Source organism: Kogia breviceps, chromosome 14 (assembly GCF_026419965.1).
Source record: "Kogia breviceps isolate mKogBre1 chromosome 14, mKogBre1 haplotype 1, whole genome shotgun sequence".
NCBI classification, from domain to species: Eukaryota; Metazoa; Chordata; class Mammalia; order Artiodactyla; family Physeteridae; genus Kogia; species Kogia breviceps.
This window is the reverse complement of record NC_081323.1, coordinates 27,339,742-27,362,942: the sequence shown is the minus strand read 5'-3', so window position 1 is coordinate 27,362,942 and position 23,201 is coordinate 27,339,742. Positions and strand designations below refer to the sequence as shown.

At 46.2% G+C, this 23,201-nt stretch overlaps 1 protein-coding gene across 1 annotated transcript in view; it reads right to left on the bottom strand.

The window, feature by feature from the left end:
* PCSK2 (proprotein convertase subtilisin/kexin type 2) overlaps nucleotides 1-23,201 on the bottom strand; it is a 214,948-nt gene that overhangs the window by 73,503 nt on the left and 118,244 nt on the right. Inside the window, exon 5 of the mRNA XM_059036368.2 lies at nucleotides 16,070-16,107. Within this exon, the coding sequence (XP_058892351.1) occupies nucleotides 16,070-16,107 (38 nt within the window). The remainder of the gene's footprint in view (nucleotides 1-16,069; nucleotides 16,108-23,201) is intronic.

The window sequence follows — 23,201 nt, the reverse complement described above, 5'->3', positions numbered from 1 at the left end:
AGATACCTGGCTAACTCTTCCTCATACTTAAGGCATCAACATAAGTGTCTCTTCTCCAGGGAAATCTCCCCTCACCCAGCAAATGAGATCAAGTTCTTCACATAAAACACATTTACAGGAACCAGTATTCTTGCATCACAGCAAAGCACCGCAGTTGTAAATAAGCAATTGTTTGTGTAATTATTTATTTGGAGTCTATCTGGAGACCCTTCTAGGCAAGAAGGTTTTTGAGGGTAGGGACCACATCCACTCTGTTCACCAATGCATGCAGCCCGGCCCCCAGTGAATCTGGCCTCCTGGCGTTCATGACCTTGCACAGAGGCTCCCACAGTGAGCAAGGCTGACACATGCAACCAAAAGGATGCTGCACGACAGCTAGATGGTGAGAGACAGACCTCTCAGATCACAGCTGTCCAGTCATGAGGATTCTCAACCAGTTGACAAAGACCCACACGGTGGGTGGGGAGGAGCTGAGGCCTCCTGCCAACAGCCAGCCCCACATGATCCATCTTGGAAGCAGAAGGTCCAGCCTCAGTCAGGCCTTCAGATGATGCAGGCCTGGCGACACCTCGAGAGACCCTGAACCAGAACCATCCAGCCAAGTTGTTCCAGAATTCCTGACCCACAGATACTGTATGTCCGAGTTTGGGGAGTTATTTTTCTGCAGCAAATATAATATAGGTAACTAACATACCAAATATTACATTAGGTAACTAATATACCATAGACCTTGTTATAAAGTGTAGCACTCAATAAATAGTTGTTGAATGACTAAATGAAAAGATATTACTATCTTTCTTTTCCATTTGAGGAACGTACAACCCAGAGAGGTTGATTAACTTGCCTCAAGTCTCAGTAACTAAGTCTGTAGAGCGGGATTGGACCCAGAGCCACCTGTTTGCATAGACCTTCTCAGTGCCATTTCTATTGTACTGTCTTATCTCCCTTGAAGAGAGAAATCGTCACATCTAGCTAGCCAAAAGAGTTTCTATTCAGAACCGCTTACTGATCACACTGGACAGGGTTACACACTGGCTAGTGAGTGCAAAAGTCTTCAAAATGGACATGCCCACCCCAGGGGATGTGTAAGATGATCCACTGGGGTGTGGGAAGAAAATATTACAACTTCCTTGTTTTAGCTTGATTTTTTAAATTATGTATTTATTTTCAGTTGTGGTAAAAAAGGCATAGCATAAAATTAATCATCTTAACCCTTATAAAGTGTGCAGTTCAGCAGTGTTAAGTATATTTACATTGTTGGGCAACTAATCTCAGAACTTTTCATCTTCCAAAACTGAAATTCTCTACCTATTAAACAATAATTCCTCATTCCCCAGTTCCCTCAGCTGCTGGCAACCACCATTCTACTTTCCATCTTTATGAACTTGACTATTCTAGGTACCTCAAGCAAGGGGAATCATACAGTATTTGTCTTTTTCGTGACTGCCTTATTTCACTTAGCATAATGTCCTCAAGTTTCATCCACAGTGTTGCATGCAGTAGGCTGAATGATATTCTATTGTATGCATGGGCCACATTTTGTCTATTCATTCTTTTCTTGATGGACACTCGTGTTGCTTCTACCTTTTGGCTCTTGTGACTAATGCTGCCATGAACATGACAGTGTATTATAACTTTTAAATATTTATTCTTATTTTATCTTTAAAATTGTCTTTCTCGAGTATGTTTTATAATGTACACAGTCCATTATTGCAGTAGTACATAGACTGTGTGAATAAGTAACTATGAATATATTTGGTGAGCCTGCTCAAAAATTTGTATGGATGGGGATGTGTGATTAGAGAGTTTGGAGACTTGTAATTAGCAGATGTTGTTTGGTATCCCATTCATGACCTCTTGCTTTTAGCCTTTCGATTTTGACTCAACTTTCCTCTGCCAGATTTCCATCTCTATCTCAGGAGCCCAAACTGCCCGTGACTGTGGCAGCCCAGAAGAAGAGGAAATTGCTCTCCCCTCATCCTGATAGCAGCCCTCAATCAACTACTGATGGGAGTTGGTGTATTAGTACTCCAACTCTTTCCCCCTCATGGTCTAACCCACAGCCCAGGGTTTCCCAGCAGACCTGAGCTCCACGGCACTAACTTACTTAAAACATGCCCTGTCTGGACTCCTTCCCTTGCCCTTGCTTCCTGGGACCACCTCTCAAATAAACTATCCAAGCCTCAGGTTGGTTTCTGGAGGAATCCAAACTAAGACAGTAAACAAATGCAAAACTCTCTGAAATCACTCAGCCACAGTGGTTAATGTAGAGAGCGTTATGCGTGGAAAAGGAGCATAACTTTGACTTTATGTCTGTCATTCTCGAAAGCAAGTTAAGTAAATTCAAACTACTTGACAATTTCATTTCCTTAGAAAACTAATTCAGCTTTTGTTTCTAAATCAGTGATATTACGGGAAGGGAGGAGAGTTTCATAAGATTTTAGAGTTCCCAGCAGACAACAGTCCAACTTTCTCAGCCTACAAATGAGGATGCTATGCCCCCAACATGTTGGGCATCTTGTCAGATGCCCCACAGCTAGAAAGTGGTACAGCTCTGACTGGACCCACATTGCAACTCTCTGGACGCGTGTTTCTAAAAAAAAGCCATCTTCCTATGTCTTGATGCACAGCAGATTACATCAGGGGATTTCAGCAACTTTTCCTTAAAGAGTCAAATAGTGAAAATTTCAGGCTTTGCAGGTCTGATGGTCTCTGTTACAACTACCCTGCTTGGCCATTGTACTGTGAAAGCAGCCCTAGACAATTAGTCAACAAATGGACATGGCTGGGTTCCGATAAAAGTTTATTTACCCAAAGAGGTGGCCGGCCTATGGATCATAATTTGCCAACTCCTAGATTAGATGATAGAGGAGACACAGGTCCTTTTTGTTTGGATATTTAAGGGAAAGATTTTAATTCTTCAAGCTCTCCTTGAATTCTTCAGCTCTTTAGTATACGTGGTATAATTTATTCTTAAATATCATGTTGTAAGTGTGTCTCCTTAGACCCAAAGAATAGCTAAGATGTATCATTGCCATGCGTCTCCCTCCCCTTATTCCTGCTGTGTTAATCCTGCAAATTAGCCCTGCCAGGCACTACTTATAGCACACACAACACACACACAGACAAGTCTGCCCCTCCCCAGAATTTCAAAGTAAGAGTGCATTTTTTCAGTGTCAACATTAATTACTCATAATTTACCATTCGAAATCATTTTCTATATTAATTTCAACACAATGGAATGGCCCTAATTTGGAATGATAAGATTCATTTGCATTTAAATTGATATTTTAAGCATTCCCTGTGAGGAACAAAGAGCATCTGTGATTATAATTATAAGTTTTGTTTCCAGGGCAGGTTTGTTTCCCTTTGGAAGGATTTGTATATATGGTGCATTGAGTTTAATATTAATCATGAGAACACATGACACCACGTGTTTCTTAGGAGAGTCCTTTGAGTAGAGGTCCTATATGTCGGGAATTCCCTTCTCCTGGTGGAAGAGTGTATAAGCAAAGCTTACCAGCTAAGAACATGTCCATGTACAGCTTTTTTGTTTTTCAATTTTCTAAATCTTTTAGATACTTAACAGAGTATTTTTTTAGCTTGAAAACGCATGCTTGGAGAAGTCGAATGGCTATTGTCAATTGCCTAAAACAAATGAATGACTTAAACATCAAGACAACCATGGCTGTTGCTTTTTCTAGTTCCTCTCTTGAGGAACACAAGTCAGCCTGGGTGGGGGGGGGGTCTCCTGTTCCTTGGGTTGTGGCTATGAAGAAATATAGCAGTTCTCCCCAGAAGCCGGCAAGTACTAACAAGTGCTCATTTCCTGTGCAGACCATACTCCTGGTGCACTGACCAGAAGCTTCCTTTCATAGTGTTTATGGAGGTGCACATAAATAATTTCTTCTATGAGCAGAACAAAAAGAGAATAACAAAGACAGGGAGAGGGGTTTTGTGAGGACAAAACATGACCAGAAGAAATTAGGGGGTGCAGGCTAAAGAAAGGGAAATGGAAAGCATTTCTTCATCAGCCTGTCATCCAATGCATATTGGTCAAGGCCATTGTGCTTTGTTGAGGGTGAAGAGGTGAATGAGATAAAGAAGACCCCTGTCAGCTCCTGGAGCTGATATTCCAATGGGAGGCACAAAACCCAAAAACCAAATACTTAACTGCAAACTGTTTTAAGAGCTAGGAAGGGACTAAACCAGAGGTTGAAACAGACTCAGCATATGAGCCTTCTAAGTCTTGAATTAGGACAAATCCTGCAATTGTAGAGCTTGATAAATACTGAGGGAGCAGGAGGTAGGTTGAAAGGGTGGCCGGAGCCAGGACACGTGGACCTTCGCAGGGAGGGAGGGGTGTGACTCTGGGTGCAGGAGCCCCTGGATGGGTTTAATTGAGGGTGTGACCTGGCCTCTTGTCCTTTTTTCCCTCTGTAATAACTCTCTGGTTATTTTTTATTTTTCGGCTACTATGTGGGATCATAGTTACCTGACCAGGGATTGAACCCATGGCCCCTGAATTGGAAGCACAGCATCTTAACCACTGGACCACCAGGGAAGTCCCCCTCTCTGGTTATTTTGGGGAGACGGCATTGCAGAGGGCAAAAGTGGCAGCAGGAAGCTGGGGCTTTCATGGGGTCCAGGGGGGAGGTGATACCAGCTTGGTCCTGGCTGCCAGTGGCAGAAACAGAGAAGCAGATTTGTTGCAGAATGGGGCTAGAACTAGCAGATCTGGTGGCTGAGAGGAGAGGGGTAAAGAGAGGAGTCCAGGACCACTCTTGTGTTCCGGGCTTTGTCACTGGGTCCACTGCGGTGCCATTGGCTGAGCTGTGGGAGCCTGGAGGGGGACTAAGTTGAACAAAGTTGCTTGACAGATGGTGAACTTCACATTTCACCCCTCGCTGGCTGTGTGAGCTAGGGCAGATCACTAACCTCTCTGATCTTCAGTTTCCTCTCTGTGGGAGGTGGATGAGAAAACGCCTAATTCGCTGCTTTAACATGCAGATTAAATGCAATAATACATGCAAAACACAAAACCAGGCACAGAGCACCTTCTAAAAAATTGCCGGGTAGAGAACCTCCACGTTTCCAAAGAAGCCGCTCAAGACCAAAGGGATCAAAATATCAGGACCAAGGCAGGGAGAAAAGAGGGATCTTACACTCCATTACAAACAGTCGACTCTCCATGTGGGAGGGGGAGATGGATTTGTGAACTAAGACCAAACAAGAAACAGTGAAAACTCCCAAACCAAACCATCATGTAGGATGGAATAATTGCAATTGCTAGCAAGTGACTAGTTTTTGAAGAGTTAATGAGCTTAGGCTATGGTCTTACTCACAGAGAACATATTTCTTGTTTGTAAGGTGCCTGGTAAGAATCCCAGCAAGGTACTGACTGTATCAAATGACTCAGTGCCTGCCTGGTCACCACACTGGCACCCACACAGGGACTGGCTCCTTCCTGCCAAGGCTTCTGGAACATTCTCTACAAGTCCAAGAGAGGACATGTGTGTGCGCCTCTGTGGGGGGTGGTGGAGAAGAGGCCTAGGATCGGTGCCAGACGGGCATCCATGCCTTTAGCACTCTGAGGAGTTCCACGTATATTTTTTGATAGATCAACAAAGACACACTGTTCATATCACTAACATGGCCAGTCATCATATTCCTTTGATTCTGAAGTAGGAAGATGATCATCCCTGTTTTACAGATGGGGAAACTGAGGACCATGAAGATCAAACACGGCAGTTTTGCTCACAGTGACTCAATGGGACTCCTCAAGCTGGTGCTCCTTGAATAGCTGAGATTTACACTAAACCTCTTATTTTAAAAATTGGCAACGTTTGAGCTATAAAACATAAGCCTCCTATTTCCATAGCTTAATGAAAACATCTCCCACACACTGTAATACATCTTATTCTTCTGCATAACAGAACACTCAGTGTGGAGGGGCTGTGTGTGCATGACATTCAAAGTACAGACCTCCCCACCCTCCTGGAGACAATGGTGAGCAACGTTGCTCAGACCCAAGCCCCTGCTTCCTGCACTTGGCCTCAGGTTTTAATTATAGGTTGGTAATTAAGGGTTCTTTCTTTGTGAAAAATAATTTCCCGTAGGTTGGGAGCCAGCAGGGTTACCGTGGTTGAGAAGCTAATCTTATTTCTATGTCAGAGATTCTCTCTGCCTTGGCCACGCAGGATGGAAAATTCTGTTTTGCCTGAAGCTCCAGACTGCTCAAATGTAAGAAGGTCAGGATTCCCAGTGCAGACTCTGAGATGAAGACTTGTGGGCAAGTGATTTATTAAAGATGTGCTCCCAGGGGAAACCAGTGAAGGAGCCAGGGAGGCAGCCCGGAACAGGGAGGAAGCCAAGCCAGGGTGTGATTTCAGGTGAGTCCGGCAGGGGGCCCTGGAGGGCTGGTTACAGCCCAGAGGTTTCCCAGCCTGAAACAAGGTTTTCATGCTCCCACAGCCAGCCAAGGGTTAACGGGTGCCAAGACAGCGTGGACATTCCCAGTCTCATCAGGTGTCCACGCGTGTGGGGCAGAGCAGGTTCCAGGAGCCCTAGGGCAATCCTCCAAAAGAGCAACAGGTGCTGGGAGCTGGAGGCAAAACCAGACCAATGCCAGAGTGGGCACGGAAATCAGGTTCAAGGGGTTGGAGAGGCAGACGCTGCTCCCAAGGGCTCTCTTTGGTGGCTGAATGCGGGGTAGTAGTGGCAGAGGGTGGGTTGAGAGGACTTGGCAGGGGAAGGCTGTGCTGAGAGATGCTGAGGGGCTTGAAGTTCCTGCAGAGGGACCCACAGGTGCTTCCCCACCGGGGCCAGGTTTCGCCTGATGTGTGCCTTCGCCCTGTGATGTGAACTGTGAGGTGAGTGGGTGCAGCCATGCCTCAGGATCAGGAGATGCTGGAGGCCCAAGTCCAGGACTAGCTCTGCTCTAACCTGCTGTGTGGCCTCCGGCCATTCACATTTGTCCTGGGCCTCAGTTTCCACCTGTGTATTGAGTGAGGGAATGGACACAAACACTTCTCAAATCCTAATAGTTTCATTAGCATCTATTCCCCCATCTATCCATCCCCTATCCATGCGTCCATCCATCCATCCATGCATCCATCCTTCCATCCATCCATCCCCCCTTCCATCCATCCATCTATCCATCCATCCCCATCCACTCATCTATCCAACCATCCATCCATCCATCCATCCCCCCTTGCATCCATCCATCCCCCATCCATCCATTCATGCATGCATGCATCCATCCATCCATAATTCACTCATTCATTTATAGAAGAATTTCTATTAATGATCTCCTTGGGGAATGAAGCCTTTGGTTGAATTTCTCATGAACAAAAGAATTGGAAGACATTATCTTGGTCTTTAAGACACTTACATTTAGTTGAAGAGACTCTGTCACTGACTTTTAGGGAATTTGGGGATAAGGAAATGATTTTAATGGGTTACTTTTAGTCTAGGCTTCTTGGTAGAAACAAAGCTCCAGATGAAAAACCAATTATAATCCAATGACCCTTTGTTCAGTATCATATAGATCAAGCTTCTAGATGAGTTCCTATGCTGTATCGACCCAAGAAAACATTCTTTAAATGCATTTAAGTATCTTCCCACCTCTAACATTTAGGGCCAACTTGCTTGTTCTTGTTGCTGTTTTCCCATAGTGGGTGGTGTTATTCCTTCCAGGACAGGACTGGGCACATCATGATGTAATGATATCATGTCATACTTACTTATGTGCCTCCCCCACTGAACTCTGAGCTTCCCAAGGGCAGGGACTGGATTTTTCACACTTTATAGTCCAGGCCCCTAGCACAATATCTTGAACACAGTAGAAATGCAATACAGTTCTCTTAACTTTTGACTAGGTTCAATGGAAGAAAACTAGTCAACTGAGTGATGTAGAAAAATCTATTAACCAGATTTTTTCCCCTTTGCTTTCGTCTGCAGTTGTAAGTCTAGGTCCAAATAAGTAGCTTCTTTTCAATTAATCAAGATTCTATTTTCTCCTGTTTCTATGTCAAAGTACGTTCCTGTAAGAATGGACAGATTCCTCTAGTACATGGGTTGAGTCAGATCATAGTCATTTGACTGATGGTCTGTCCAAATGATTGAAAAACATTTCTTATCCCCAATATTCAGTCAATATTCAGTCTAACCTCCTGGTGATCAAGTGCTCACTGTGATCTGGCCAGCATTAATGAGTACATCAAAAAATGCCAGCTCCTTTGAACAAGACACAAAGATTGTTTAAACCTCAATTTCATATGCAATATTAATGTACTTATTTAAATATTAATCAGCCTAAAAGCCTGAAGTGACGCATGCAATCAATACTTCATAGCATCTGAGTCACTCAGGGCTGAGGCCTGGCCCATGTCCAGCAGCCACCCTTTCATCATGGTGGCCGTCTGCCACGTGGAGCTCAAAGGCCCCTCTTCAAAGCCAGTCACCAGTCAGGAACCCATCAAAAGAATGGAAAAGTGTGGGTCCTTAGGGGTGGGCTTTTTTCTTTTCCAAGAACTTCTGTTGGTGAAATAACAGCTCTGGAGCATAAATGACGTTCCAAATTTTGAACTGAACCAAAGAGCATAATTCATCTTTTCCCATCTGGGAACTTAATTGTATTTCCTCCAACCTAAGGAGTTCTAGACATTACAGAAAAGAAAGAGCTCTTGGTTTTCTGTAGGTGGTTTATCCACAATGAGAATCACACTCTCTCCAGGCCTTCAGCCATGGGGATCTCAGTTAGTTCCGGGGTCTTCTATCCCCTCACTGGCAACACGCATTATGGGGAATGGGGTGGTGGCATCCACCTGGAGACGGTTGACAGCAGGGAGCCAGAGGAAGCTCTGTATGCCAGCATTTCCCATCACCCCTGATAGAGGCCCATCATGGGATTTAGCTCCTGATTTCATTTGCAAAGTATGAATGATTAATTAATATGCAATGCGATTTAACAAATGTTTATTAAATGCCTGCTCAGCACTGTGCTAAACGTTAAGAAGGACACAAAATTTAAAAGTTACTCACTGTTGAAGACAGGCGAGTGCAGCACTTAGGAACTGATGGAAGAGCAGCTTTCTAAGTCTTGGCAAAACAACAAGCTGACAATAGAGATCTATCTTTACATTTTTAAGAAAGGGGAAGGGGGGGGCCCGCTGAGGTCCATCACATTTTTTGCTCCCCTTCACCCGGATAGATTTTCTGCGGTAAGTGGAACTCTTAGTGAAAAAGAGGGGAGCCCTGCACTAGGAGTCCCCATAAACATGTACTGTAATTCTTTGTATATAGAAAAAAAATTACCATAAATTTCAACTTTACTCTTAAAAAAAAAAAGTTACCCACTTCCCTACACAGAGCTTGTGATCTAGTTGTGATAGGGTCACACATTTTAGGGGAATAGCATTGTGGAATGAATAAATGAATGACTGAACGAACGAGTGAGGAAAGTACCGAAATGAATGATGAAGCTAATCATCAGAATCTGGGAATGTTGTCAAAGAAATACATGTGATGACCTCTATTCCTAGAGGTTTTGTTTCAGTAGGTCTGGAGTGCGGCCAGAGAAATCTATATTCTCCTTAGGCTGGGATGGGCCTCAATTACCGTGAGAGGACCCGGAAGAGGGTCCAGTGTGGGTGACTGTAACAGTTGCCGCATCAAAACCATCATGATGTGTCAGCGCCACGTAACAGCAAGCATGTGTATCACTCATGAGTCTGCAGTTCGGCCGGGAGTGAGGTGACCTAGGCAAGGCGCAGGTGGGCAGCTCTGTGGATCTTGGTGGTGCCTGCTTGCTGCTGGGGGTTGCCTGGGGTTCAGCTGATTTTGGGGGGCTCGGCTAGACTGCTCAGCTTCTTCCTGCCGTTCTGTAGGTGGATGTGGGTGGCAGCGCTCTAGGCTTTGGCAGTTGGGGGAGCACTTCTCCACAAGCCTGTCATCGTCCCCCCAGGTCCCTGCAGGCCAGCCCAGGCTTGCTCTTCTAATGGTGATGGTAGAAGCCTAGGAAGGCACGCAGGACCCCACAAGGCCACTTACGGCCTCTGACCTGGCCCACTGACATTATTGTATTATTCTATTGCTTTAGAAAAGTCACAAGGCCCAGCCCAAAGTCAAGGGCTGGGAAATACACTTCACCCTTTAGAGGGAGGTTCTGTGGAGCCCCATAGCAGAAGCTGAGAGAAGGCTGGGGAGTGGAGTCCAGGCAATCTTCCACATTTGCTGCGTTCAAGAATTTGTGGAAAAACTTCAGGAGGAGTACGTGAACCTGCACAGATTCTCAGCACAGGATCTTGGAGCTGCTCAGAGGGTGACCCACAGTTTCCAAGCTAAAAGGTGGAGGCCCAAGTGTGAGAAGGCCAGGACTCTCTGTGTCAGGGCAGAAGCCTGGACTCCGCGCTGTGACCACTTAGGCGCCAGGAGAGGTCGTTTCTCTGGCCTGGAGAAAACCTCATTTGGAAAAATTACTGTTGTACAATTCCTCACCCACCTAGGGGATGAATATCCGTGAACATCCTTTTAGTTCAAAGGTCTGTGACAGAGAAAAACAGATCAGAAATTCTCTCTCTGGGCCTCCTCCTTCCTTCTATCCTGGCTGCAGGCAATTGGTTCTCTCTCCCTGTTCCTTCTGTTTGCTTGGCTGCTCTTTTTCAGATCAATCTTTTATTTTTCAAATAGATCTTTGAGATTGACTCTGGTAACCTCCACCTTTGCCCTCTGCTTTTCCTAGTCTCACAATCTTATGCTTAGTCTGGAGGTGCCCTTTTTTCTCTTTTGATAACGCTGAGCTCGTTGGGCGTCTCCTGAGCAATTGCACCGCTTTCTGGAGGCGTGTCCCTGCTTCTCCATTGGGACAGACTGCCTTCCTGTCATCTCAACTCTTTTGAGAAGGAAATGGATTTTTATTGAGCATCTATTAGCTGTCAGGTGCTGTACACACGGTATCTCAGCGATACCCCACAACATACCTGATACTCTTTTTGGCCCGTTTCACAAACGAGGAGATTAAAGTTCAAAGAGGTTTAATAGGTGAGTCTAAGGTTGCACATCTTAGACTCAAGCATCCAGGAGTCATACTCAGGCTTCACTGAGTTTCAGGTTTCACCGCTTTCCAAAGATCAGCACCGCCACCCTGCCTGACCCTACTCTGCGTGTATGGCGGGCAGGCCAGGAGAGCCGGCTCGTGCTTGCTGGGGTCTCCTCCTAAGTAAGCTACTTGCCTCTGAGAAAACCCTCACCCCAGTGGGAAGGCTCTTTCTGGATTTTACAGAACCACTAGCCATCTCTTCACCTCCTTAGCTCCAGCAGCAAAGCATCTCAAAGGCTCCCACTTTTGGAGCAGAGCAGGAGATGCTCAGCTTCAGCCGCCCCCATGCTCTGAAAACGGCCGCCTCACCCACACTTGCATGTTCGTAAATAGAAATCTCCCTCTATTCTGCAGGCCTGAAAGGACCCCAGGCTTGGACCTGTACCATGAACATGGGCCCGTGATCACTGCTGCATGGGGGCCACACAGCACAAAGACAGCCACCTCCCTGCCTGCCCACCCCTCACCTGCAAGCCACGCCCCACACCTGTGTCCTTACTGACCTCAGGCTCCTCTGGAGAACACCTGTGTCTGGTTTCTCTTCCTCTGAGGCTCGGCCATGGCAGGCCCAATGCATAGCCATCTGACTGAGCTGGAGCAAATATCCAGAGAGGACGGAGCAAAGGAATCCCAGTTTCAAGTTGGTCTAAAATAGGGTCTTGGCCAAGACTCATTTCATGTTATTACTATTGAGATGAAGAGAGGTGAATGTATTTATTTGGAATAGTGAGCATTTACCAGTGAGACTGGGGTCCTCAGACTAAATTCAATCCTAGAACAACAGAGTAACAATAAAAGTGGCCATTATTATCTTTTGCTCCTAACTCAACAGATACAGCGTAGATTGTTGAATTAAATGAACACTAATGACTTACGTTTATATATTGATTTACAGCTTTCAGAGGATTAAAATTCTCAGTTTAAATAGAAAGAACACCAGCCTACCTTGAGTCTTTTCTTTTAATATACAGAATAAACAAGCTTTGAAAATAATTCTGTTTGGGGAACCATTTTGCCTGGTTTGATTATGAAGAAGTTTTTGCCATATTTGTCTAAGAACCTCTGATACGGTTTTTACTTCTCACTGAGCACATTTCTGTTTATTTTAATCTTTAATATATTTCCAAGGCATCCTCCCTCTGGCAGACGTTGCCTGGACCCAGCCTTATGCCTCTTTGTGTCACCTCTGCGTCCTTGGTGGGCTCCAGATGCCTGTACCCACTTCTGTCTGCCGAGGGCGTTTCCCAAGACGGTGGGAAGGTAGGAGCAGCTGGGGTGTTAACATCCCCTGTGACCAACCCTCAACCAATGACTGAGAGGAGTTGCTATATAAATACCCCAGCTTCCCGGGTATCCCATCCAGTGGGATAGCTCTGGTGTGCATCTTCTGCGTCATCTCACAGATGCCCCAATGGGATTCCAGCCACTCACCATAGTGACTTGTTTGAAATGCACCCTTACTGGCTGCCTTCCCTTCCCCATCTCACTCTCCCTTCCTCTGACCTTCCTCCCAAATAAACTAGTTGCCCTCAAACCCTTGTCTAGGGTCTGCTTCTGCGGGAACCCAAACACAGACCTCCCCAAAGTTCATTCCACTGGAAGGGCACTGGGGCTAGCTCTCACATCCAAGCCATTAAGTCACCTAACAAGGTGTGAAGCTGCCTGTTAATCCTTTGCTCAAACAATTTTCTAGTTTATCACCATCCACAGAGTTCATTGCCCTCCTGGGCAGGTCTCCTCCACTTGCCATGCTCATTCTGTTAATTATAGTGTAAAAATTTTAATTAAAAATAAAGAAGATAAATCTGGTTGGTAGCTTCAAAGAATGAGGGAGAACTGTGACTAGCGAAAACTAGCTGGCTCACATTCTCTGCTGAGGAATTAAGGATGAGCTATTTCGGTGTTCAGTTTTCTCACCTATACCAAAGACACAGGACATTTTCAAAGTCATGTGTAATTAGAGACAATTGGTTTGTAAAGTTCCAAGGGTTTTGATAATTGCTGAAGACTCAGACCTTCCTTTGGATGGAAGTTGTCAAATTGTGCAGTTTTGTCCAGAGCTCACATTTTCTGGTCAATTCTTAGATGTCATCTAGTTTAAGTCATCTCCTCAACATCCCCGCCAAAAGGCCATCAACTCTCCTCATAAACATTTTCAGATAAGGAGAACCCATTACTTCCTGGGAGAGCTAATTCTTTTTATTTATTCCTTAATCATTAGATAGTTCTTCCTTTAACTGAACTAAAATCCTCCTCCTGCAATGGTCACCCGTTGGTGGGAATTTTCATGGGAGAAATTACTGAACAAGTTGAATGTCTCATCTATCATGGAGAACCGGAAATATTTGAGAACATTTTTAATTGTGCTTCTTAAGTTGTGTTTTTTCCAGTTCTTTCCACTCTCCTAAGCATGTTGTGCTTTGGAGACCTCTACCACCCTTGTCACTGTCTGTCACACTCCCTCTAAGAGTGAGACTCCCATTGGAAGCAACCTGGTTGCCCAAGGATTGGGGATTGGAAAGTTTAAGTAAATTACCACATGAGGCAATACTATATCGGTCTTATAATCATGTTTTGAAGATTATTTAATAATATAAAAATGTTCACGACGTATCACATGGAAGGGGGGTACTATATACGCAACAAGAGCCCAATTTTATAAAAAATATATACATAGAAATGAAGTCCAAATATGTTAAAGTATTAAGAATGGTGATATAGCTAGTTTTGAATCCATTTTATGTTTTTCTACATTTTCTATAGAGGACATTTATTTATTTACTTTTTTACTTTGGTCAGCAGTGACTTATTTTATTTTGTTTTTATTGGAGTATAATTGCTTTACAATGTTGTGTTCGTTTCTGCTGTGCAACAAAGTGAATCAGCTGTATGTATACACATATCCCCTCCCTCCTGGGTATTTTTTAATTAGAAAAGAGCTTTTTGGAAAGAAACAAAGGGGGAAAAAAGGAAAGCAGAAAACCACACTCAAAGATCCCATAGGGTTTTCAGGTATGTTCTGATATTGCAGAATTGGGTGGAGCTGGCACCTCTCAATGGGTATCTTTCCCTTTCCAATTTCAGATTAGAGTTTCTGGCAGATGAATCACACTGTCGACTGGCATCGTACCTGCAGTTCATCAGAGCCCCAGAGGATTTTTCACCCACTTGAATTACTATCTCTTTTTAATCCGGTGACTGGTGTTGGGGGCAGCTGTCACGGAAACACCTGGGCTGGCCAGGGGTGCCCAGGTCAGTCTCCATTAAGTGGCCTTCGAAGGAGAGAGGCCGTGCGCTGCCCACCTTCCAGCCTGACTGGCAGCCACCCCACCTTGACGTCTTAGAAGCTGTAAGAGGAGCAACGTTGGTTTGCAAAAGTGAGCAGACCCTTATTTGTCTTCCCCAAGAGGCGCTGGTCTGGGGGATGGTGGGAACCCTGTGCAGCCGCAGCTCAGCTGGGAAGGAGACTGCAAACGCCTCGTGTGCAGGGCAGCCCTGAGGCCGAACCTGCCCCCTCCAGGCTGTTGCTCCTGCCATTTCTCCATGAGAACCTTGGAGAAAATGAGGCACATGCATCTCTCAACCTCCCCATTGGAGAACTCTCCAAGGTCCTGCAGTTACTGGGCAGGCTTGGAAAGGCAGGGCTTTGGAGGGGACAGACAGGCCCTGTGTGGGGCAGTGCCTCTAAGGAAGCAAAGGAACATCCAGGCAGGCAGCTCCGTGTGCCAGGAGAGGGGCAGGGGGTCAGAGAGGGGGAGAGAATGCTGTCCCTAGACTCTGCAGATGGTCGTTGAGGCAGAATCTGCAACTCCTAGGTGGTTCTTCACTGCCTTATCTACCAGAGTGGATTCTCATCTCGGGGAGTAGAGCTTTGGATTGACTTCTGTCATTTCTCTCTGGAGGCACACTGGTTGGACTACGCCCAGTGTATACCCTCCCAGGTTTGTAAGACCCATGCAGGAAATAGAACCCCAGCACCTTGGTGCTTTGCTTCCCGATTGCCAGTCCACTACACACATGGAAAATCTCCCTTCTCTTTTTGCAATGTGGACACTCACACCTTCCAGGAAGAATGACCTGGACGTTTGATCCCCAAACACCTCTGCTTGTTAACCATCTTTCCTCTATTTAAATTCATGTTCTCCTCAAGTCTTTTCAGCAAACAACAGTTTATAAAATACTTAGCTCTGGAAGTTACAGGAGAAATATAACAATAATAGTTTGGGTAATTTTAAGTGACTCTACCCCAGTGCTTGAATAGTATACCCCCTGGTGTTAAAATAAAGCCATCGCTTATGTTTAAAAGGTTTGGAGATTTTATCAGGAAATCAGCAGGTGACTTGCTGGGTCAAAAGTCAGAGCATGGGGTTCCAGCCCAATAGCATTTACTGTGATTCCCTGTTAATTTTGTCATTTGTCAAGGGATACTAAATACTATACTCAGAGCTGTGGGGAAAGTCAATGTGGAGTGCTCATCAGCACCAAAATAAGAAGAAGGCGGCATGCTTGATTTCACACAGCTACGGGTGCAATGTGAGTTGCTGCTCTTTTTGGCTTTTGCCATCGTTTTTTTCCAGCAAGAACCCAAATGGCTCATTCCCACCCACCATTCAACATCCTCAGCTGGAGATGATTTTAAACCTTGCCAAGGCTCTCTCTTCCCGCTCCCTGAACCTTTTTTCTCGGCACTTTGTTCTTTCAGATCTCAAGTTTCCTTCTTTTCTTCTGGTGAAGTCACTCACCCCTGCCTGCCGCCAGTCCTCATGCCTCGTCTGTCTTTGGCCTGAGCTGTGGCTCTTATAAGACTGGCAGTCTGGGGTGCATGCATGTGCAGGCGTGCCCGTGTGCCAGTGTGCATGGCCTATGTGCATGCAGGCACGTGTGTGCGTCTGTGTGAGTTCCCACTATGAGGGGCACCAGAACACTTAGGACACACGCGTTACCCCACACAGGGCAGCTCGCACTTACATAGTTTGAGGCCAGGTCCGGGTGGAGATAGTCGATCCCTGTGAAAAGACAATAGCACAGGAACAATAGGTTAATACCTGCCACGTATCCTCAGGAAAGCTGCTCGAGAAGGCGCGCTTCTTATGTGCTGGCACCAGGAGATGTGGGGGGCGGGGTGAGCGCTGGGCCCCAGCTTCGAGTTTCCATCCCCGGGGGAGGGTGCTGCCCTGCCCACGTGGAGAGCCAGCGGCCACCAGATGTGTCAGAGGAGGGAAGCCAGTTAGAGGTTGAGGCCCCAGGATAACACTTCTGACATAGATGCCAGCTTAGTGACCCTAAGACAGATGGCTCAACAGAGAACTGATCTAAGAGAGATTTGTGGAAATCCTGACATTCTAAAGCATCAACTGGCATTTCTTCTGAAATGAAACCCGTTCTGGGGAGGAAAAGCGATTATTATTTAACAGAGCCCGGACAGCAATGGATTAGGAGAGCGTTGCCTGGCACAGAAACCAGAGGAACACGGCTCAGAGAGAAAAGCCATTAGGCAAAGGGCAACTGATTTCCCACGAGGAGTCCTGGATGGGAGCTGGTTCTTGTCTCTGCAGAAGGCTTTCCAGGGAGTCTCCCAGCAGGAGTCCCGCGCTTTCTCCCGGATGTGGCCTGTCTTGCTGTCCAAGAGTTGTTGCAATGGTAGAATTTTGGTCCATGAGCACTGCTGGGTTCCATTAACACGTGGATCTCAGAAAGCACTGTGAAACTTCAAAGGGCAAATTGCAAAGCTCTCATCCAGGTCTGCAGAGCCATATAATCATTGCAGCAGTGACCTCAGAGAATCCAGCCCTCTCAGAAATCGGCTGGCTTCCTGTACTACCTAGCATCATGGTTATGAGTGTAGATTTTGGAGTCAAAGACTCGAGTTTTAATCACAACCACGCTGCCAACTGGCTGTGTGACTTCAGGCAGGGTGCTTGGCCTCTCTGTGCTTGCTTTCTTCTCAACCTGGTAGGGGTGAGAACAGGGTGGTCCGATTATTCCAGTGGCATTAGTAACTCTATTGGGTTGCAATATTTGAAAGCCAGAAGCGTCATTAAGTCCTTAATCATAGTGGTCATCTTCACTGCATGCACACCAAGGCCAGGCCACATTATAGCTTTATCCTGTGAAAAAGAAGTTGTATCCAAATGTATACTCCTAAAAGGAAGTTTTCCTTTGCTTTTCCTGGTTACACAAGTAACTTCTGGACTGGGAGTCACTGTGCTGCTGATGTGTTGATGTTTTGACATCAGAAGCAATTGCTGTCCTCACACTGCTTGTGAGACAATAGCCAGGCCCTTCCCCCCCCCCCCCCAAACCTCCTCTCCCCTCGCCAAAGCTGCGGGAGGACAGCGGTCAGAAGATTTAAAGGTTAATATTATAAAAGTTTCAGACCTTTGCTCTGGACCCTGATTCAGAGATGGTCAGTGTAGGCTGTGGGGTGAAGTTGAGGACAAGCACAGGCTACGAGACCAACAGATCAGTTCGGTCTAGGCTCAGACACTGTAATATTTGTGTGGCTTTGGCCATATAGCTTCTCTGAGCCTCAGCTTCCTCATCTTTGAAATGGGAATATTGTCTACCTTGCAAAGCACTTTTCGAGGTTGGAGCCAGTTCATTGAAAGTGTTTAGCTTGCAGTAAACACTTAATAAATTACATTTCTTGCATTCTTATTAGTACCTTCATCTACCACATTATTAGGGCTCTGTGGATGGTGCAGATGAGCAGAAATATTTGAAAAATCTACTTGGTTTTAGAGTGTTGTGTTGAAATTAAATTGTCCTATATGTTTGTGGAAATTAGTTACATTTTTGTTTTGTTTTGTTTTTGTTTTTGTTTTTGTGTTTTTGCGGTACATGGGCCTCTCACTGTTGTGGCTTCTCCCGTTGCGGAGCACAGGCTCCGGACGCACAGGCTCAGCGACCATGGCTCACGGGTCCAGCCGCTCCACGGCATGTGGGATCTTCCCGGACTGGGGCACGAACCCGTGTCCTCTGCATCGGCAGGTGGACTCTCAATGACTGTGCCACCAGGGAAGCCCTGGTTACATTTTTTTTTTTTTTTTGCAGTACGCGGGCCTCTCACTGCTGTGGCCTCTCCCATTGCGGAGCACAGGCTCCGGACGCGCAGGCTCAGCGGCCATGGCTCACGGGCCCAGCCGCTCCGCGGCACGTGGGATCTTCCCGGACCGGGGCACGAACCCGCGTCCCCTGCATCGGCAGGCGGACTCTCAACCACTGCGCCACCAGGGAAGCCCCCTGGTTACATTTTTTGAACTCATTATTAGGCAAAACATTTTATAACATACAGATGAGCTTAAAAGATACAGAGAATACTTTTTTTTTCTTAACAGGGAGTCAGTCTTTAAAACATGGCACCAAGTTCGGAGAGTGCAAGTTATTTAGGAAAGGAATTTTCTAAGAGGCAGTAGTCTCTTCTCTGTGATGGGAAAATATTAAAGCAAAGAGATAATTTGAAACCAGAAGGAAATCAGAATGAAAATAAGATAAATTTAGCCTAATTAAAATAAAGGATCTTTAATTAGGTTAAGTGGAAGACTGAATGTGAAGTTAGAACAGATACAGACTTTGGTCTGAGGAAGAAAATATTATTGATAGATTAAGGATGATAGACATGACTCAGAAAAAATAATAATGAGCTAAGCATGAAAATAATAACCTGACAATTAAATAATATTTCAATATTTTTGTATATTTATCTTTGAAGGTGGAAGTCACTGAATACATCTTCTTAATCAGTTTGTTTATTTTTCAGTTCTTGTGTTATTAATGTATTCACTCTTATTTTCATTCACTGGTTTATTTTCAGCAATGAAAGCCAGGTGCTACGTAGGTCCTGGAAAAACACAATTTAGACACAGAACCTGAGCTGTACAACCATCTAAGCCTCACAGTCTACAGGGGACACTGAGTCATCACCAGCCAATCATAATGCACACAAATGACAAATACTTGTTTATATTTTTGTTCATAAACCATTAGTATCCTGTCATTAGTTTGAAAGTCTAATCTACAATAGTCCATATTCTCAGGAATTGCTGGCAGTTCTGGAGACCTCAGGGAATTAGTGAGCTCCATGTACATATTCGTAGTTATAATGCTAATAGTTCAGCTGAGATGTATAACATCTCTGGACTCTGGTCCTAAGCCCAGTTCCTTCTATTGTCCCAAGAAAGCTAGCCCTTGCACCACCCTCAATGACTTATATGTTGATGAGGAGTAGCCTCAGTGGATGGATTGGATTTTTCAAAGATGGTGGTCCAATATCTCCCATCCATATGGTCTTCTACAATGTGACAATGTGAGCCTCCCATTGGAGGTCGGTCTATTCCCTCCTCTTCAATCTGAGTGGGCTGGGCTGCTTCTACCAATAGGATATAGTGGAACATCACTGTGTGACTTCCAAGTCTAGGTGAGAAAAGGCCAGACATCTTCCCCCTGTTGCCTTTGGATGTTCGTTTGCTCTGAGGCAGCCAGCTGCCATGCAAGGCGCCCACTTGCAGGTGCTCTGACAACCTCAGCTGAGCTCCAGCAGCCAAAGTCAACCACTGGCCATGGGAGTGAGCTGTCTTGGATGCCCAGCCCACTCTAGCCTTCAGATGACCCCCACCCAGACAACACCTGACCTCAACTGCATGAGAGACCTCAAGTGAGAACTAGCCAGACTTCCTGAATTCCCGTGCCACAAATATTATGAGCAAGATAAATAGTTACTTTAAGCTGCTAAAGTATTGGAGTCACTTGTTACACAGCAATAATAATGGGGACAGACACCCTGCTGGACCTTCTGGGGCCTGCAGAGCCCAAGGTAGGAGAGAAAACACCGCTTTTCAGCATATGACAGAGTTCTAAATCTCCTGGAAGGCTGTGGGTGACTGCCTGGCCCTGAAACTTGTACCTCTGCTTATAAGGATGAGGCCCCATCACAAAGTCTCATCAGGGAGGCAAAGCCACAGGGTGGGTTTCAAGCACTGAAGATGGTGGTGAAGATTAGTTTGGGCGATTTCTTCTCTCCCTAAACCTTAATTTCTTCATCTGCAAAATGTGGATAATAATAACACAGACCTTAGAGAATAATTATGACTGTTTCCCAAATGTTAAGTGGAGCCTAGCACATAGTACTCACGAAACGCTAGTTTTTATTTTTACTTCAGCTTGAAAGCTCTCTCTGACCCTGCCTCACTGGCCTTCAATCTTACTTCCTTGGCTCCTTCAGCTAAAGGGCTTGACTCATGCCTTCGCTGACCATCTTTTGACCTCTATAGCCAGCGCCCGTCCTGGGGCTCGGTGACTCCTGTCTATCGCCGAGTTACGGGGACATCCTACTTTCCAGGTTAAGTTCCCAACACCAAACAATTCCATCACAACAAAAGGGATGAATCGTCATCATTAAGCAGGGTCCTTGCTGACATCAACATGCCCAGAATGTCAGAGCAGACGCTTAAGAAATTCTTTCTGCCCTTTTGGCAACAGTTAGCCATGGAGGTTCCTTCCCAGAGGTATGTAGGGTATGGCAGTCACATTGGGTTGCACCTAACGAAAGCACCTACATGAAAGCGGTGAACATCTATCAAGTCATTGGATCTAGCACAGGGGATGATGGCTGAGTTTTTGAGCAGGGCAACCAGAGAGGGGTGAACGAGTATTAAAACTGTGCTTGTCGGGCTTCCCTGGTGGCGCAGTGGTTGAGAATCCGCCTGCCGATGCAGGGGACACGGGTTCGTGCCCCGGTCCGGGAAGATCCCACATGCCGCGGAGCGGCTGGGCCCGTGAGCCATGGCCGCTGAGCCTGTGCGTCCGGAGCCTGTGCTCCGCAACGGGAGAGGCCACAACAGTGAGAGGCCCGCGTATCGCAAAACAAAAACAAAAACAAAACTGTGCTTGTCCACAAATCGAACCTTCCACACACAGATCACCAATTACTTCGCACACAAGGCAGGCTTATAAAATATGACATTAATTTTGCTCTTAGGTCTCAGGGTCAGCATCCGTGTGTGTCTTTGACCTTGTTTGGGGGTGATGTCTTGCTGAGAGACTATCTGGGGAACGATTCCACACCGTCCACGTGTGCAGGCGGCTGAGAGAGAAGATGCCGCCCTGATGCTCCCAGCCCATCATCTCTGCTTCCCGTCTGTGGGTGTTTAGGCAGAGATGCCCCACCACATGGTGAGAGGCTGTGCGTCTGGACTTGCCCTTGCTGTGGCCGCTCTTGCCCCAGATGCGCTCGTCTTGCCGTTCAACAGTGGGTTTGGAGAACGGCTTAGTCGTCTTCTTTTCGTCAGTTATCCTACTGAACAAGCATGTGCCGATTTCAAGATAGCCACAAATCCTTTGTCTCTCTCCACACCAGGAGGCAGGATCTATTGATATTTCTCCTCTCCTGGAATCTGGCTCTCAGACTGTTTATCCAGTGGAAGGGGCAAAGCAATGCTTGCCCATATTCCAGGTTCAGCCTTTGAGAGGACCCAGCAGCTCCTGCCTTTTGTCTCTTAGGATGCCTGTTTTGGGGAGCTCTGAGCCATCCGTAAGAAATCCAGCCACCTTGCTGGGGAGGCCACGTGGAGCTGGAGGGAGGCCAAGCCATTTTAGCACCCAGTTGAGACTCCAGTTGACACTGGCCCCAGCTGCCTTCTCACCCCAACTGTATGAGAGACCCCAGAGAGACCAAGAGCCAAACTGTCCCTCTGAGCCTGGTCAACCCACAGAATTGTGAGAGTTAGCAGCAGGGTGTTTGTTTTAAGCCACTCAGTTTTGGGGTGGCTTGTTCTGCAGCGGTGGATGACCAAAACAATGAGGAAGTTAGGAGTACAATTGAGGGGCAGAGTTCACTTTTTTTTTGAATCTCAAAGGCCACTGAATCAGCAGGAGAAATAACATCAAATAGGAAGTTCTGCTGAGACTTTGTAACCGGCTCGGCTTCTCAGGCCAGGAAATGTCGACCAGAGGCAGGTGACGCCCTCTCCTTAGCTCTCTTCAGAAGGGACGAAGAACGGTCAGTCAAGGGGCCTGGAGTTAAAGAATCCTGAAACGGGCATCTCAGGGGCTGTTGGGGATTCTGTGAGAGCACCGTGCCTCTCTGTGGCCACTTTTAAGGGTGCTTCTCTGGTCCCCCACATCTGTGTGATGAAATGGTGATTACAATGTATCCCAGGCAGGTTTTCCCCAAACCTACATGCATCTTTCTCCTGGGTGAGCTGGGCTCATCCACGGTGGTTTCTAAGCCAAAGCATTCGGAAGGAGAAACAGGTAAGCTCTCCACATTGGCACACGCGTGCGCGCGCGCACACACACACACACACACACACACATGAGAGCCCTGGCCACTGGAGAAAGCTTTTACATCCATTTCAAAACATCTCACACCTCAGAAAACACTGCACATTGTTTTTATGTTAATATTTAATGAGCCCACACAAAGACAGTGCTGATTTTAAGCACGCTTGGCTCTCCTTGTTTTCCCATCAATCCTGTTTCAAAGGCTTGCTTTAGAGAACATAGTGTTCTTTGAGGATCTTGAGAAGAGAAAGGCTCCATTGTTTCATCTCTCTATAGACTTTATATGTAATTGGACCAATAGTGCACAGTGCAGCTTTTACGGAGGACCCAGACAGCTAATGAAGAGCAAGAATACACCCCCGACGGGACGACGGCAGGGCAGAGATGCTCCAGAATCTTGGCAGAGCTAACGGCATGTGTAGTTAGAAAAACAGCAATTCATCAAAGCCATTGGTTTTCATATCACAAACTATAAAAAAGAAAGCTCTGCTAAATCTTTGCTGGGCAGGCATGTGGGATAGAATAACATATTGCAGGGGGCACGTATACTAAAATGTCATCAGTTTGCTTTACAAGGACTCACTCTGAAAGTAGCAATAAAGTCAAAATTCTCCAAACCCCAATCCCGGTACTAAAAAGCTGTTGCGGGGAGCTTCCCTGGTGGCGCGGTGGTTGAGAGTCCGCCTGCCTATGCAGGGGACACAGGTTCGTGCCCCGGTCCGGGAAGCTCCCACATGCCGCGGAGCGGCTGGGCCCGTGAGCCGTGGCCGCTGAGCCTGCGCGTCCGGAGCCTGTGCTCCGCAACGGGAGAGGCCGCGAC